The 19,116-nt window shown below is 40.0% G+C and overlaps 1 protein-coding gene across 1 annotated transcript in view; it reads left to right on the top strand.

Annotated features, from left to right (window-relative positions):
• Positions 1 to 19,116, top strand: part of LOC117480740 (furin-like protease kpc-1) — a 188,891-nt gene that overhangs the window by 9,826 nt on the left and 159,949 nt on the right. The window contains exon 3 of the mRNA XM_034128181.1: positions 8,353 to 8,445. Within this exon, the coding sequence (XP_033984072.1) occupies positions 8,353 to 8,445 (93 nt within the window). The remainder of the gene's footprint in view (positions 1 to 8,352; positions 8,446 to 19,116) is intronic.

Below are 19,116 nucleotides of genomic sequence, written 5' to 3'. Positions count from 1 at the left end.
GGTAGACAGTGAAAGGTGGTGATAGTTGTGTATTTCATATTCCAATGTTCACTCTCCTTTGAGCTCTGTTTTGGTCTCCACCATCTCTGGAGAGAAATGTGTCTCTTTTCTGTTAAATGCTGTGTTCACCAGGTAGTTGCTAACAGAATCTGCCTGTCATCCGGTGAATGGCAGATATCTTTGTCTTTGATGTCGTCAATTGAAGTTCAGAAGAAGTTAACAGGTCATATGTTTTGGCTTGTGATGCGCATTGGTCGTCGAGTGAAACGATTCCACTTACAAGATGCATATTTAGTGTCAGCCCTGTGGCAGTTTTGCCTTAAGCAAAGATTATTTTAAAAGGTAAAAGGAGCAACCAACAACTCACAAAACTTCATATCAAGAACCATTTTTGATGTCTTTTAGGAAACAAAAAAGAACCAGATAAATTAAAAACAGACATAAAGGAACAACAGAACATCACAAACCTGCAGCTCTTATTGAGCTTGTGTGTTTCACAGCACCTTAAATCTGCCTTTTCCTTCAAGTGAGCGGTTTTGATTTGTGAAGCTCAGGTCTTTCAATCATCTGCTGCACAGTATGATCATTTGATTTGACACTTGAAGGGTGAGCGGAGGCATTTTTTGATCCGTAGGAATCAATAACAAACATGTGTAGAAAAACGTGGAATAACAACTGAATCCAGAGAAATCACTGATGCACATAAAACAAAAAATGCAACCTTACATATTAGAGAAGTGTATATATATATATGTATCAATAGGCTCCTGTGATGACATAGGATTAGATTGTTTACAGTATGACAAACATCATATGACTCAATAATTATTATATCTAGTTTCATGAAATGTTTTCCTTCAAAGTCAAGACTTATGATTGTTGAAATCTTTTCGTTCTGTTTCAAAGGCAAATACAAATTGGGCAATTTCCAAAGAGTTTAATTAGAGCTTTTAGTGTATTTTAGTTTGTCAAGTGTCGCAGCTGGAGGAGAAGCCAGCAGTTGTTCTGTAGCTGTAAGTGGAGAGCAGCTCAAATATTTGAGCTACAGTAGATTTCTATATTTCCTGTCTTGATTTATAACACTGTATCCTTTTTATGATTACTGTTCCTCGTTCAAAGAGCATTTTGTGGTATGTTAACCTTTTACTCTACTCATATCTCACGCAGCACAGTAGCCAGCAAAGCTTACACAGTAGCACCAATTATTATTATTATTTCTCCTTACTGTACTTGTTCCTGAGGCTGCACATTAGGTGTGCTAATAGAAAATAAAAAGCCACAGTGGGATAATTAAAATTCCGTTCTTTAATTGATTAATCTATTCTTCTTCTTTTGTCTTCGCTCTGACTTCCAACTCTCATAATTGCTTGTGGTTTTTGGTTGGGGTCCAAGATTCTTAAATCCAATATGTTCTCCTTATGGGAGCTTTTATCACTCTCAGCAGTAGCAGCCAGATCTGCAGCGGATCCAAGTCATTTCTTTTGTTTCCTTATAATATACTTTTTAAAGCATATTGAATCAGACTACCTCAGGCACAACTTTTTTTTGCTTATTTTAATTAATACACAGGAAGTACCTTATCTGAAGTTAGCGCATGTCATGGTTATCATTCTTTTAATACAGCAAATACTTTAATTAGCGGTTAGCAGTGATGCAAGAATGTCCTGCACACTCACAGTTTGTATGTTCCCTCCATGTCTCTGGCTTTTCACTTACAGACATGCAGGTCAGGTTATTTGGAGACTCTAATTGCACATTAAAGCGACTATTTTTTATGTTAATGCAATTAGCACGTTGTCTTTTTTTAGATAACAAAGACAGAAGACAGACGGGATTATTTCCTCCTACCTGGGTGGAAAAGGCATGAAATTCTGTCGAAAGCTGGTTGTCTTTGCATTGTTTTTTCACAGAGAATTTGAGGTGGGAATAGCTGTTTCACACAGTTTCTTTTACAGCTTATCTTGCACATGAACTTAAATAAACCTCTGCAAATGTGTTTTGGTGTGAATTTCTCCCAGTGGGATTCGAGTCTTTTTCCATTCAGTTACACAGAATTCCTAAACATCTTAATCTTTCACCCTGAAGAGAAAACCACTGAATATAGTTTGGATTCCCTCTTGTGATTAAAAAAAAGTGTCCATTTATTCCATGGGATGTTTTCTGCACCCTTGCTATTTTCTTTTTATTCAATTAGTTAGTGGTGTAGACTTTGAGTGAATGGCTATTCATTATAAGCTATCATTGCTTATGTCAGAGCGTTTGAATCGATGCAGTCTTTTATTTAATCCCCAAACTTTCCTCCATTGATTAAACTTCCTTTTTATTTAAAATACACACATACTTGCAACAGTATTCTTGATCAAGAAAAAAGCTATGATATGACTTCAAGTGTTGTTAATGATGGCATTCAAATACCTGTGAAATTAAATGAAACTATGAATTGAAGTAAAGTGAATGTATATGTATGTACAGTATCATTACTACCTATCAGTACCAGGGATTTTTGATTTTCTCCAGCAACATAGTCATTATAGTCCTTTGAAAGCTTTGCAGCACTCTTTACAGCAGCAGGACTGTTATGCTAATCCCCTCTTCATCAGTGCCTTGACTAAGGTTGATTGTTGGAGAGATTCAGTTAAGCAAATACCTGGACAGAGTCCTTTCTGTACCTTGTACTTCTGTCTGGAGTCTGAAGGTCTACTTGGATTGGTTGTCCTTGGTCCTAGAAGAGTGCGACAGGTCATGGTGCTGTGTACCGTATCAGTGCCACAGATTTAATCTCCACATCTTGCTTTAGTAAAACCTCAAAGGACTTTCAACTTGATGTATCTCTCAACTTGTATCATTGCAGTTAAACTAATAATAAACAAGTAACATGTTGGTGTTTAGTCAGAGATGCTGTTTAACAGATTTTATGCATTTTGTAAGAACTTTGCAAAACAGATTAGTCTTCTTTTTTTTTTAAAAAGCTCTTATTTTTGCTTGGATGCAACAACTATATTGAATGCCAAGTTGAATTAAACACTTTTCATCAATCTTCAGCAGTTATACACAACATATTTTCTTTTCCTTCCCCCCCAAAAACACTTTATTTTTTAAACATTTCCTGGTATACAAATATTTGAAAACATACAGTATATTTTTGAACATAATCTTCCATTATAAATGAATGTTTCTGACTTCTCCCTCTATATTTTATACATATTTTACCATATATTGCAGCTCCTGCGATTTCAAATATTGCACTAGTCCATACTGCAATCTGGATTCAAATGTAGATCAATTGTGCAGCCCTTATTAAAACAACTAGTTCTTATTGGTCGTGAAATTTGAACAATGAAGAGTTATGCAAAGTTTCATGTCAGTCAGAGAGCCCTGATTTCCATGGGCGGGACATGATTCAGGTGATCCAAAACACTAACACTCAACACTTCACAGTAGCATGGGCTTCGATCGATAACCAATATTTGATGGATGCTGACATCAGTCATGCCACCTAAAGTAACCCTCTGTAGGATCCAGTATCTACTGTTCAACTACGTAAAGATACCTCGAACTCCAGCCTACTTGGACTTCCTATTCACGTCAAGCTTACTTAGTTCATCGTGCAATGATTCAGGCATAAAGTATCTATCTCTGTGTGTGTGTTGAAAACTCTCATGATTAGTGTTCTCAGTGACTGGCTGGCTGATGGGGTTGATTTGTCCGACAGTGCTGTGTGTCAGGCGGTCTCAGCGTCCACACTGGAGAACATGAGTGAAGGAGCGGATAATTGATAGTGACAAGGCGCTCCCAGCCTTAATTGCTGCTGGTGAATTAGATTACCTTTTCAAAGTGCCTTCATTAGCAGAAGGGAGAGCTATACCAATGGTCCCCTGATTGGCCTCATATTGTTTTGCTGTGAACCTGCTCTGGCAGGGCGCAAGGATGTGTGTGTACATTTGTGAGGATGTGTGTTTGTTTTGGATTGAAATTGCTCTCTAATTTTCATCTGTAGTTTGACTGTGTGTACATGTGTGTGAGTTATGCACATCCAGTGTCAATAATGTCAAGTTGTCAAAGTGACACATTTAGTAGGAAGTGTGTCTCTTGTCTAATTGGCCATTGACTGCTACCACACATTTAAATGATTGGTTCACACAAAATACAAAAAAACTGATTATTTGAATTGGTTTGATTTGACCACGTTTTGAGATATCTGCCTCTACATTATACTGTCACCCCAGTACAGTGGGAATCAATGGACAATTGCAATTTGAGGATTTAATAATAATGATAATAATAATACATTTTATTTAAGGGTGCCTTTCATGACACCCAAGGACATTGTACAATTGAGTAAATACTCTAAGAGGTTAAAAGCAACAGAACATGATACAACACTAACATGTAATCACAGCAATGTGCCTGTGCAGCACCTCTTTTCACCCTCTGTCTGAAACCAGAGCCCAGTCTGCTCTGATTGGTTAGCTGGCCAGCTCTGTTGTGATTGGTCAGCTGCTTAGAGATGACTTGCCCATTAGTCTATCACGTACAGTACAATGTGTTGGAGCGCAAGTGATACATAGTGATGTCGCTATGTCACAGAAGTAAACAAAGCAGTCCAATGGAGCCGTTTAGAAACTCCCTCTGGCCTGAACTTTGTTTTTAGACTGGCAGACCATTAACATGCACTAAAACGTAAAACACACTACAGGAAAGGGAAAACCCCAACAAGCAAACGAGTTTCTTTGTTGTTTTCTTTGTCTTTTTGTATAGTAGGAAGATGACTCGACTGCGAAACGCTGCGGTAAATACTAGCCTTATGTAAAAGGTACAATGTGTCTTTCACAAAACAGATATATGCACTTGATTGGGTTCATCTTGTCCACATCCTCTGCCTTACACATTTGCTCGCTGCTATAGTGTTTGAGTGTGAATTCGTATTTTTAAGAGCTTTTGATGAAACACTATATAATTGCAGACCATTTACTGTCACTTAAAGAGCCACAGGATCAGAGCCATGGAGAGCGCAGTGCCGATATTCTGTTGGTTACCAAGAGAAACAAAGATACTGTTTCTCAAAAGACATAATGCTGTTGAGTTAAAATGGCTTTTTACAATGCCTCTGCAATTATATTCTCTTTCCCTCCATTGTGTTGATGTGGAGCCAGACATCTCAGATATAGATATCTCAAAACTTAGAACTGAGATGAAGTTCACTGGGAGAAATACCATTCATAGTTTTTGGAAAAGTACCATTTTAATTTCTAATTTGACTTAAATCTTGTATCTACCCTTTACATCTACAGTTCCATTGTAATGTCTCATTGTGCCTTCAGTAGAGATGCATGTTGACAGGCATTAATTACAGAGTATCTTTCAATGTTATGACATTAAGTGTGCCTTTTTATAGAAATCATGTCACAGCAGGACTGTTTTTTCTTTATGCCAAAGCAATCCATGGCCTCACATAACCTTCAATAATAATGATTTAATAAATACTCTTCAATACATCCATTTATCAAAAGTGATGATACTCGATAGCGTTACGTTTCAACCAGAATAACCCTGTACTTTGATATTTCTAAAGAAAAGATAAACATGCTTTTGGCTGTTTTTAGCCAGGATGGCATGGTTTAGCTCGCAGCTATTGGCCTCAAGCACTTTGATTTGATATTACATGTGATTGGCCAATTACTGCAGCAACAGAGTTTTGGTAAAGTCAACCCCGGTGTATTTAATGGAATCTTTTTCAGGACAACCCAACTTTATCAGTCATCTCCTTTTTACAGTTAAGGCTTTAAGGGGACTTTTCTATTTATGGAAAGACACATTTCAGTGATCTTGTTAAACAATATCCAAATATCAATTTCATTTCCTAGTACTAGGCAAGGCAAGGCAAGGCAAGTTTATTTATATAGCACTTTTCAACACAAGGCAATTCAAAGTGCTTTACAAAAAATGAAAGACATTAAGAAAATGGCATTTAAAATCAGTCATTAAACTAGAAGAAACATTTTTTTTTCCAAGATAGATTTAGTTATTTTTTACTTTCTTCTATCTTCTGAGATCAAAGGTCAAAGTTAGTTACATCACCATATTGGAAACAAAACGGTCTTCAACAAGGAGGATGTTGCTTTTATAAAATCTTCAGTCAATCAGTCAACAAAGAAACACCCTAAATGCTATGGAAAGAGATACAGTGGAAGGGAATTTGCAGAGAGAGGAGTTCCTTCCATGCACAGATGGTGACATGTGCATCTTCTTAAAAAAAATGTCCCAAAACCAGAAGTCCAAACCCCCCTGCAGCACTGGTTTCAGCTCCAGTCATCCTCCCTCATCTTATTTCCATATCTTTCTCCAGTCACTGCTCCGTCACCAGCCCCCAGAACCCTCCCTATCCCCCCAGAAAACCCGACGGCATCCCCATCTCCATCCCTGTCACAGCCTTCATCCCCTCCCCAGCCAGCACACCGCTCCCCTGCTGAGTTAAATGGAGTGTGCCGGCGTCTGGGGAGTCGCGTGTGCTCAGTTGAGCTCGGCTCAGCTGGGCTGCCAGCGTTATAAACTTACTGTGTGATTATTGTCAGAGCGAGACTCCTCCACCCAGGAGGTCTGCGCTGATGGGTACTGTGTCACTGGGTACAGCCGGCCATGGAGGGTGGGATGAGAGAGCAGAAAGGAGGTTATAGAAACCAGGGGTGAGAGAAGGACATGAAGAGAAATGCTGTCGGTGGGGGTGATGGAGAACAGAAGTCAAGGGAGGAAAGGATGGAAGAAGAATGGAGGAACAAGCAGGAGGGCAGGGAATCATCAAAAGAAGAGAAAAAAACAAGCTGGGCGAGGAAAGACTGATGTGTACCTATCTTGGCAGACAAAGACAAGGGAAGACACACAGGGAGGGATATAAAAAGGGAGAAGCAGAAGAATAATGTGCTCGGAGAAGAAAGAGAGGCAGCAGGGAAATCAGCAGAAAGAGGGAGAGACAGGGCCGAAGAGAAAGGCAAAGAGAGAAATTAGAGAGAACACTTTCAAGCGAGTGATGTGTGCCGTGATTGTTTTCTCTCCTTCTTTCTCTCTGTCTCGCTCTAAACGGTTGGTCGGGATGTGGCCTGTATCTGCCGGCAAGAAGGAACTCAATTTGGGACAATTTACTCTGCAGTCTCAGCCCTGATGCACCTCAGGGACAGAGAATGGAGAGAATGAATGTGAAGGGAGATAGAATCAGCAAGCCACACACACACGCACATGAACACACACACAATTGCCGGCGAGTAGATTTCACTTAGTTAGTTCTAACTCTCCCAGGCGGTCAATACGATTTGAGTTTATAAGGCTTGGAAATGAAAAGCCCAGGATAAGGTTAGATAAACTGTGTGCTATTTGATTTCTGCCCACCTTCTTGCAGAAAAACCCACACAAGACAGATGGCCAGAGGGGATATGCTGATATCAAGTTGTGCAAAGGGTCATGTGGTTGATTAAGGCAGGAGAACGTTATGTGTTTTGACCTTATTGGTCCCTGCAATGATGAAAACTTAGATTTTCCTCGCATCTTTTGCCTTCCAAATTCAGAGTTCTGGAGGGTACACAATTTAGACAAATTCTTAATTAAAAAAAATCTAACTTCATTGACCTGAAAATACGGTGGCCAACCTGTGCAAAAGCGCTAAAAAGGTCCAAAACACTTGAAATGCGGTGCACGTTCAAAAATGATGTAAATTTAAAATATGCCAAAATGCATCCAATTTAAGAAACGTCATCACCAACTTGAAAAAAAAACCTGACTAACTATATACTTTATATATCCCCAAGTGTCAACAAGCGCTCAGGTCCCAACTCTGTGCATCACTTTTTAGTGTCCCTGTTTCCGTTGTGGTTTGAGCTTCTTGCAGCGTTTTGTATTCGCAGTGTTTCATTTATTAAACGATGCGCATGTTTCATCTGGTTGGTGAATGTTTTCTGAAAATTGCACAAAGATTTTTCTTCATTTACAAGGTTTTTGCCACATTTGTTTTATTAACATCATTGTTGAACATTACTTTACATTACATGTCACTTGTTAGACGCTTTTATCCAGCGTCTTAGCGACTTACATACATTCAGTACTGTGGGCAATCCCCACAGGAGCAATTTGGGGTGATGTGTCTTGCCTTGGGAGACAACGACATGGTGACTGCAGTGGGACTGGAACTTGCTCTCCCCTGATCCGAAGATCAGGGCGCTACTCCACTGAGCCACAGTCTCCCTAAACCTGCAGCATGTTTCTCCTAATAGAAGTGTTTTAGGCCGCGTTTGCACTTGTCGGCCACCGTAGAAAAATGATGAGTTTTGTATTCTGACCGCACCATTTGTTTCTATACACTAACAGGTGGGCAGCCTGGAGGATGTTTACAGCCTTAAAGACAGCAGGGGGCGCCCTGACAGAGCCGCCTTTGAGAACACACTTTCCACTGCAGTAGGGGTGAGTATTTTACCTATTGTATCAAATAAACTCTGCTCAATAGAATACTCATCACACGATTAATAGAAGGGGATCAAGCCGCAGGTTCCTAAAAGAAGCCGCTCTGAGGTTGTTTTTTTAGTTTTTTTTGGCCTTACTCGCACTGTCTCTGTAACACAGCGGGAAATGGATTTGTAACTACATCAAATCAGAGCGTTCAGCTACTTAGACGTGACTGTTTGATACATTCAACACGGCCACGTCAAGGTGAATTCACACTGTGGCATCGGTTCTGATTTCACACAGCATGTATATGCAAATGGAGGTTCATTTGGCTGCCGTTGCTGTTTTAATCAGGGTCTAGTGTTGATTAGCGACAAGGATGCAAAAAAAAAAAAGAAACAGATCCATGTGGTGAGTAATGGCTGAAAGTTGTTTACCTTGCTCGTGTGCCTGTTCCATCCAATATCACTATATGCCTTGCCCCCCAAACCCCCCCTCGCCACCTTCAACAAGCCGTTCTGCATCACCCTTCGGAGCGCACAATGCAGCCTCCTCAAAGGGCTTTTGTTGCCAGGGAAACCGTCACCCACGGAGACATCCCATGACAGCACGGGGAGAGGGAAGAGTGGGGGGGATGCAGCTTTTGGCCCTGGTCGTTCTCCGGGGTGCACCAGACCTCTGGCCCTTCCGCAACACACTGCGCCTTCAGAGGCACACACACTCTAAAAACACAAGGCAGCAGTATACCAAAGAAAACCACACACAAGCAGAAGAAAGAAATGGACAGAGAGTTAAAGAGAGAGAAGATTCCCAACTTTCTGATTCAGAGTTATCATCTGAATCAGTGTGCGTGTGATTAATTGAAGTAATTTATTCACAATCTCCAGTGACTCCATGTATGGTTCATGATTTCATTAAACTGTAACTTTAATTACTTTTCTACAATCGTAACTTTAGGTGAAATGAATTTCCACGCCTTGAATGTCCCACATATCGTAATGAGTCTTACATTTAATGGATTGCACAAATAATGTTTTGGGATAATGAACAATTGCATACTTAGACATTGCATCCTTAGCAGGCAGTTGTATTCTTAAACACCTTGCATCGTTTTTTGACTATATTCTAGTCTATTTGACTATGTGGACTAATCAATTTAGCATTGAGGCAAACATCTCTATCAATAACCTTGAAAGGAAACCTTTTTATTTGCTAAAATAATGCCGTAGTCTTTTAAACTACCAGACTATTAGGATCTGCTTTTATAGTATTTTTAGGCTGAAAACAGTCAATATTGTCATATGTGCATGGGAGATGTATTTATGGGGGGTTATGTGTTGCCAAACACAATTACAGTGTGTTGGCTACAGCTGTTGGCCGGCTGCCAAAGCTGGAGCTGTACTCCATCCGCCCACCTCTGACCAGGCCGCTGTCTGCACAGAGCTGCATGCTGCCTTTCACTCCGCATCGTGCTGTGCATTGCATGGCAGGTGGGTTAGATTAAGGTGCATAATCATTTTTTATTAAGTCGTAACCATGAGACATAATTCATGTTTTTAAATATTAGTGTTTAGAGGTGGCTACTAGTTAGCAAACAATGCTTAAATAAGATGTAAAGTGTGCTACTTTTGGAATGAATTTAATGAGTTACCATTAAGGACTTAGTTACCGGTGCATCATTGTGCAGCAAAGGCTACGAAGACTGTGTTTTCATGCGTTAGTGAAGCTGGATGATTGTGTCAAAGTTCCAAATTCAAAATAAACTTGATTAAAATTCCCAAACTGGCAAAATCCGGTTAGATCTTCAGAAAATGATATAAGACGTCAATATTGCATCCTCTGAGGCCATCATAAAAGGTCAGAAACCTTCTCTTCTAAACATCACAAAGAAACAACATATTTTATTAATCTGCCGTCACTAGAGGATGGATGTCAAGGTAACATGCTCTAGAGAGCGTCAGATAATATGAATATACCTTCATTTTCTCCTTACCCTAGTCCAAGCCAGCCTCACAGAAGGTTTTTCCGACCACCAGCGTGGCACAAACTTGACATTTTGTTTTAGATTTGAACATGGCCAATGGAACAGAAGTCATGTACTTATACTATCCCATGACACTGTGTATGACTTTCTTATGACATCTGCTCCTAAAGTAAAAGACAAGTGTATCTATTGTGCGAGACTTTGTCCCACAATCAGTCATTTCAATAATAGTCAGCAGATGATGTTGCTTAGCTGTGATTTCATTTGGTTTCAAGCAAACATGAACACATCGTCTTATAACAAAAACATTGTAGGAACATGTACAGTTTCAATATATAGTGTTCTATGAAGACTATGTTAGTAACTATGTAACCCTTTCTCTCATGTACTTAAATAAAAACTATATTTATTTAAACAGATTTATTCAATTATTGCATGTTCTATTTGTATTTGTCTATGTTATTTACAGTAGCATATTATGCAATAATAGTGTACAAAAGTTAATATTTATTGTGCTTAATATAATGCAACAATATGATCAATACAAAGTGAAACAAAAATGATATTGTCAAACCATTGCCAACAAATGAAGATTCATTGTGAAATATCAAAACATTTCCTGTTACATCTCAGTTGCTGTTCTTTTTCAATTCTTCATGAAAGTGAAATAGTTCAGTTACACTCATGAACATGATTAATGGTGTTCCATAACAAAGGAATAATAAAAAACACTTCATAAATCAGTGCAATCAAAAGCTGGCTGAGTGGAAGCAGTCCAGTGGAATAGCTCTCTGAGGCTCTCACATGTGTAGAGCTGTACTATAATAACACACGCAAACACACACACACACACACAGTGTAGGTCCATAGTGGTTTCTCAGAGGAGGGGGAGGTTTTGCCACCATGTAATCCCGGTTGTCAGCATCCCTCTGTCAGCAAAGCAACAATCAGCTGTTGTATTAATCGCCCTGCTAATGACACAATTAGCAAGGCTCTGGGAAATACAGCTCCACGCAAACATGTGAGGGCTCGGAGACAACATGCCACATGCAGCATCAACACATGCATTTTGACTTAAACAAATACGAAGCAAGACCTGCCATTAACATGATCAAAATACATGCATACAGGAATATATACACACAGGGACAACACAGGTATACAAAATATGGCGTCCTTAAGATGCGAGATAATAACATCCAATTGTGTCCTTCTTTCTCCCTGCCTCTACTTTGTTTACTTCAGGCTCCACCTCCCCTTGTTTACCCTCTCCCTAACTGTCCTAACTATCAGACCTCTTGCCTTTTCATTCTCAAACACACAGACATGTCTCTGACTGAACTCTACACTGACCTTTAACAAAATGTCTCAGATACAAACCCCCTGCCAGCTCCTGACATACACTCCCCGGTCCCTGCTGGTGTACACACACTTAACACACACATTCTGAAAACCACTGTGCACAGTTTGTCCCCGTCGTCTGACTTCTTTTTCTTTGTCTTAAGATATGTCTAGTTAGTCTAACTACAGCTGGGTGTTATTGTTGCTACCTCCCTAGCAGTGAGAGAAGTTGGAAACATAAGCAGCTGCACTGTCATTACGTTGTCAATTCATAAGCGAAAATGTAATTGAAGTTATGCAAGGAGAAGCAAGCTATTCCCATAGAAGAACGTGGAAACATGAGAGGTCAAGGTCAACCAACCAACCAACCAACCAACCAACCAACCAACCAACCAACCAACCAATCAAACAAACGTGACTCTTTTCGAGGGGTTACCTCCTCAAGCCAATCAGTGTAAGGTTGTCTTATCTGTGGCAAATCTTATATTAAGCAAACATTCTTGTGTCTTTTGCACATACATTTTTTTCCCACAATGCATTATATTTGATAGAAAAAAAGAAGGTCACAATACAATAAAACAACACTAAATCTGTGAGATATATAATATTCAGTATAAACATTATGTATACGTGTCCCAAATCTATGGGATGGTAATTGAGTAGACAAATTAGGGATTTTGGACACAGTCTCTCACCTTTTTTACCGTGTAATGAAAACGTGCATGCATGTACTCAACTAATCACAATAATGACTCCAAAAGGTGCCTCTCCATGTGCGAGGTTGATTAAAAATATATTCATTTTGTTTGTTTTGTCTTTGTTATTTTGTAAAGCAAAGTGACCTACTTGCGATGTCCAATTAGCTCGAGTTCATACTAGCTCACTAGATTTGCTTTGTTTGGAAGCATGGTTTAATGCTGAGCTAGTTTAGTGCAATTACTTAATGATCAACATTGTTTATTAAACTTGGTATTTGATGCTGCAGTCATGACAAAACAAAGTAGACAATCTTACAATTGGGCTCTTTAGCTTTGCACATTTAGACTTTAGAACGTTATCCCACTCTTCTCTGCTAACAAGTGGAAGACCCTACAAATTGCAAGAGAATCTCCTGTGTACAGCTCTCTTTAGGTCATTCCAGTGGGATGAGGGTTCCAATACTTTGATTATGATTCTTTGAAGCCATGCCTTGGTGGACTTTGATATGTGCTTTGGATCATTGTCATTTCAGGAATTTCATATTCCTCTTCATCTTCAGATTTCTGACAGAGGCCAGTAGGTTTTGTTCCTTTTTGGGAAAATCATTATCCTGTCTATCTTCACAAGACATGACATATCTGAAGAGAACAGCCCCAAAGTATGATGCTACCTCCACCCTGCTTCCCAGGAAGTATGCTGTTCCTTGGATGATTGGCTATATGGGGTACATGCCAAACGTCTTCAGAATTATGGCTGAAGGTTAAACTTCTACAAAAAATAACACATTTCCCCCACATGTTTTGTGGCGACTGGAGGACTCCTTTGGCGTAATGCAGACTGGTGAAGATGCTCCTTTTTCATTTTTAGCCAAGTCATGTGCAGAAAAGATGGTGGTCACAGGAGTCAGCAGTACCTCCCAGAGATTCCTGTAGTTTCCTCAATGTTAGTAGCTCCTGTTTTCTCCTTGCCCTCTCTTCAATTTTGGAGGTTGCCTGATCTTTGCAATTTCTCTGTAGTTCCACATTTGATCCATTTATTAATAATGGTTTCGACCATTCTCCATGGTCCATCTAATGCCTTCGATATTCTTTCATAGTCCTCTCACGATTGGTGCTTTACAACTACATCTCACAGTTTCTTTCCTAACTGATTAACATGTAGAAAAAGCCCATTTGAATCTGGCCGTAATGAGAACTAGAAAACTCAGAGAAATGTTGACTGTGTGACTGAAACTTGGGTGCGCGTCCCGATGCTAACATTGCCCCCGCTGAGTAAGTATTAATAGCATTAGTTGTATTGTTAAGATACAACAAAGAATATCCATTAATTTTAGCTCACTTTTAGCTGACTATTTTAACTGTTTATCTATTACATTAGGTAACTGGATTCAGTTAACGACTGACAGGTGTGTTCAAAGATCAGAGACAGCCTGTCAGAGAATGTATTGACAATATTGAGCTGCATTATTGCTTCTAATTAACAACCTGTAACTCCAATCAGCTAAGTATCCTACCCAGAGTATTTAGGATACCAGATGAACACACCTGATGACTCTCATGTTTGCTATATGTAAGTCCGTTTGATTAAATGAGCATATCGGTGCGGCCGTGACACATTTCCCTACATTATGATCACCAAATTATGTATGAAGAGTGAAAATTGTGGCGAGCCGAGCAATAGTTGGAAAAAAAACTTCAGATTGTACAGCTCCTCTCCCCTCTAGCCGTGATGTCACCACTCTAAGTCTTAACTCTCCCATACACACCCATTATAAAATGTGAAACGGTGTGAAATGTTTCGAAGCCGTACTAGCTATCAAAAAATATCCAATTAGTCTAATGAAGTCCATAGTCTCGAGAACCGTTTAAACTTGTCATTTGTGTTCTACGTTAAAGTATGCAGAATCTGTATGGGGTCAAAGTGGAGTGTTTATTAGCTCTGTTCAAATTGATTTCTCATTCATTCCTAATGGGCAAATGATCACAGTTTTCTGCAATTTGCAGAAAACGGCTTGGCGAATCTCTTATAAAAGACATAGCAACCCGAACCCGGTCATTCCGCACGTTTTGTGTGTTTCGTGTCAACGCTGCCGGACAAGTAGCATGACAAAGTTTGTGGCGGAAGAAGGAGAATAAGATGAGATAAGTATGTTGAATACTATACTGTGTGTGGCTTCGCCAGTCACACAGAATTACTTTCATCAAGGACGGTGTGCTATTTACCTATGCCTGATTTTGAATAGAGTTTGTTGACCTGTAGGAATCTAGAGGTCTTGAAACTGCTTTTTGTGTTCTTTAACCATCCTGAGATTAAAACTAATTCACTGAGTGTAAATTGTCCTGATTTTGTCACGGAAAAGCCTAGATGTGGGTCATACTTTGAAGAAAATTCACTTGTAATGTTGAATTTTAGTCTTACAGTATATCCTATAGTTTCATGTTTATTCTCTCTCAATTTAATTCAATTCAAAAGGGCTCTATTGGCATGAACGTTTCAAGAAACAATGCTGCCGAAGCATCAAAATAAGAAAGAACACAATAATATTCATATTGATATTAACATGACATTAAATTGTCATGTATACATTATATCTTCCTCAGTCCCTCCCAATAATTCTTCTCTTCGCGGTTCTATTCAGGATTCCAAATACATTTTTCACTTTCCCTAGATGCCTTCTCTCTGCTGATGCATTTGTGTGGTTTTCTCTCTCCTTATTTTCGTTTTTTTGTTGCAATTTTTAAAGACTCCAGTCACATCCGCAATCCCGCGGCCCTATAAGGAGCTTTCACGCTTTTTGGTTTGCTTTAGATGTTTAATACCCCCTCTCTTTTGTGTCAGGGAGCCGGAGAGGCGTTAAGAAGCGCTGATAAACCCCACTTAGATCCCTTCCTGGCCCGTCACCCCGGCCTGCCGGGCCGCTTTAGCAGGGAACTGATCTGTGACGGCCTGCCACTCAAACTGAGCACTTCTGAAGGCTGACACAATGGAGTGAGCAGCACACCAGAGGGCCCGGGGGTGGGTATGGAGGGGTGGATGGAGGGAGTGTGAGGCAGCAGAGGCCAAGAGGTGCCCTAAAAGAAGGCTGGAGGCGGGGCCAAAGTGTATCTCCCTCTTATCTTTCTCTTTCAATGCAATTTTTCCCTCCCTACCCTCACTACTGTAGAGCTCACACATTTTTCTTACGTGCCTCTGTGTAGTTTTCACCGTTCATCTTCTAATCTGCAGTAACACACCCACAACCCCTCTCCTCCGTCTTTTTTCTCTCTGTAGTCCGGGCTATCAGCTTGGCAGTTAGAGATGAGAGATTGAATGAAGAGTATATGAGTGGAGGGGAGGGGGGGTCCAGATAGGGATCAGCAGTGCATCAGTGTCTGGGTGCTGGTTGGTCATGTGGTGCGTTCACTTCTGCGTGGCATCGTGGGTCCAACCAGAGCCAGGAGGCACAGCTTTGTGATTGACAGGCAGAGGGAGGCGGTGAGGTGTGGGGGTTGAGGGGGCATGTGGCCACTGCCGCTGCCATGGCCATCACTTTCCCAGGGGGCTGTGGGTGGGTAGCGAAGCCCAAAATGTCAGCCCTGGTATCTGTGCAGCTCGGCTCGTATCACACTGCTGCAGCTGCCTGCCATCCACCGCATCCACTCATTCATACAGAGACATGGGAGTACTATGTACACACACACACACACACACACACACACACACACACACACACACACACACACACACACACACACACACACACACACACACACACACACTCACAGAATATTCTTCATATGGAGAGCAAACACACACTTTTATTCACTCCATCCTACTGTCTTTCTTCTCCTCCACACACTCACATTGTGCCTCTGTCAGTTGTACCTCAGCCAATCCATCATGCAAGTGCTCCAGAGCTCTTTTCTTCCTCACTGCTGGAAAACCATTTTTACAAACATTTTCTACAGACCCTACCTTGTGTTTTTTTTAAACTGATCTCTACGGTGGCTGACAGGTGCAAGCATTTAGAAAACATTCACAACTTGACGGAGCATGCGCAGAGTTGACTAAAAATAATGAATAAACGAAACGCTGCAATTAAAAAGAACCCTGCAAGAGGCAAATGGGGAAAATTCAAAGTGATGCACACAGCTGGGACTGGAGTGCTTCTTGAAGTTTTAACTGTTTTTTCAGTATATTTGAAATGACTAGGTTAGCTAGCTAGCTTTAGCAGATCTGCAATAATATCGGAAGGAATCATGCGGTCACATTGTTAAAATAAGCCAAAAGAACGTACATTTTAGGTAAGTTTCCAGTGGGCCAATTTTATAATCCTCGAACTTCAACAAGCGCGGCATTCCCATGTTGTGTTTGCAGAATTTCATTTATGCAGCGCTTTAATAAACCCTGCACATGTTTCATCAAGTTGGTAAATGTTTTCTAAATGCTACGCATGTGTTGTCAAGTTGGTGAAGATGCTTCTTCATTTGCATGTGTTTTTTTATTTGCATTGTTTTTAAAACAGCATCGCAGTTCTCCTAATGGAAATGTGTTAGGCTGTTGTAACACTTTTACACGGGTTGGCCACCGTAGATCTCATCCCTTTTCTCTCTGTCAAACTCTCTTTGTTTTTAAATAGGCTTTTATTTTGAAGGGAGATATGTCTGCTTTTTTTACATTTGAAGTTGCATGTGTATGGCAGTCATTGAAAGAAGTTCTGTTTGCAAAATGTGCTATTTGCCAAGTGATTGAATTGTTCACTGTACTATGTGTACTGTGTGGTTTTATCTGTACTTTTAATCTATGTGTGTATGTGTGTGTGGTGTGTGTGTATGCGTGTGGTATGTGTGTGTGCGTGTGCTGCCTATTTGTCACAGCTGGATGATGAATGCGCTGACAGTAGAGGGGTCAGTGTCACAGACAGTGTGGTCAATTGCCCCCCATCCCCTGAGTCTAACCTTGAGCAACACTCCCTAAAGAGTCTCAATCTGCCATTAAGGCACACACACACACACACACACACACACACACACACACACACACACACACACACACACACATACATTCACACATACATTCCCCAATGAGTGTGTGCCATTAGTAGCTGGCAGGGTCTGGTTTGACAGAGAGCGATTAGCTCCCTATCATGTGTATTGATCACCGTGTCCTGGCTGCTCCTCCAGAGGAGGGGCTGGAGGGGTTGTACAAGGTAGTTGGGGCGTACACACTTAAACACCCACACATATACACACAGTATCATCCTTGTTATCTACAAATGTCTTTGTTTGATATATATAATATGTTAGTTTTGAGTGTATATATATATGTAGCATCAAGAAAAACAATGGCACTCGGAGAGTGTGGACCTCTGCCAGGGCAAATGGTGCATTCACATGCTGCTCAAATATTCCCATTTCCAGAGTTGGGATGTTGTTTTCCAACTTTGATGTGTTTATGAGTATTAAGATGTAACTTTTAAACAACATGGCTCTAGAGGATGTTTTATTTTATTCGTTCTAAAAGCGTTCTAAAAGCATTCAAAGAACACGTTATCTATTGCTGTGTTGTTGTTCGGACTTGAGGAGGCATTCACATAAATATATCTATTCGGGAACTAATTTGTTCAGATTATTAAGGCATTTCCATAAACAAGCTGACAGACAGAAGTATACAAATATACATTTCTTGATTCAGATTTATATTGAACAATGGGTTAGCAAAGGAAGGTCCTTTGTCATTAAGGTTAGGGCTTCACTTTCTTCTGATGGTGTATAAAAGTCCTTCCAGTGGTTGTCTGATAAAAACATGCACATATGACACATGGAAGACATACATTAATACAAAGCTGTTGCACCTTCAGTATATTGAATACATTTTTGTAAATGTATTTTTTTTTTACAAATGTTTCTTCATATGTAAACAGGTAATTGTAAGGGAGATAAATAACATAAGATAATTTCGTTGTTCATGAATGGTAAGTTTGTTCAATTTTTGCTGCATTCATTTTATTGAGATTTTAAATAGCTTAGGCTACCAAAAAAATAATATTTATATCATTGAAACTTCCATTTATATAATGTCCCCAAAATATTGAAGGACAGAAGAGCAATCTGCAGTCCTTTATTCCCCTGAATACACTTCCATATTTGAATTAGTTTGTATTCGTAGAAAGGCTTAAGTGGCCCCATTGTTATTGAAACACAATGGTGCATAAGGCTCTTAATATTTTGGAAAGACATTTTTCTTTTGGCTGTCCGCAGCCCTTGCTGGCGATTCCAAACTTTTGAAAAGTAGTATTTAAATTAAAGCAAATTAAATTAGTTCACAAATGCCATGTTATCTAGTCAAAAGTATCCTCTTGTTAATAAGGCATCACATGAAACGTGTAAACTAAACAACATTTTACACCGAGGCCATTTTATCTTAAATGAATCTGATCAGCCTAATGTGGAATCGTACACGTATCACATCCACTTCCTGTCCGAGGTATTCAGTGTTTAATATCACACATGGAACGTTATTAGCTTTAACAACCCCCCCTTCCACCCTGCACCCGTCTTCCTTGGGTAGTTTAGACCAGCTCTTGTTAATTGAGTCTAATTGAAGAACATGAAGGGGGAATAAAGCAAGCAGGCTTTTAGGACATAAAAGACCGCAGCCGCCTCTCAATAGTATTTATTTTCAAC

Source organism: Trematomus bernacchii, unplaced genomic scaffold (genome assembly GCF_902827165.1).
Source record: "Trematomus bernacchii unplaced genomic scaffold, fTreBer1.1, whole genome shotgun sequence".
In the NCBI taxonomy this organism is placed as follows: Eukaryota; Metazoa; Chordata; class Actinopteri; order Perciformes; family Nototheniidae; genus Trematomus; species Trematomus bernacchii.
Note: the sequence above shows the minus strand (reverse complement) of the source record. Positions and strands in the feature narration are given on the sequence as shown.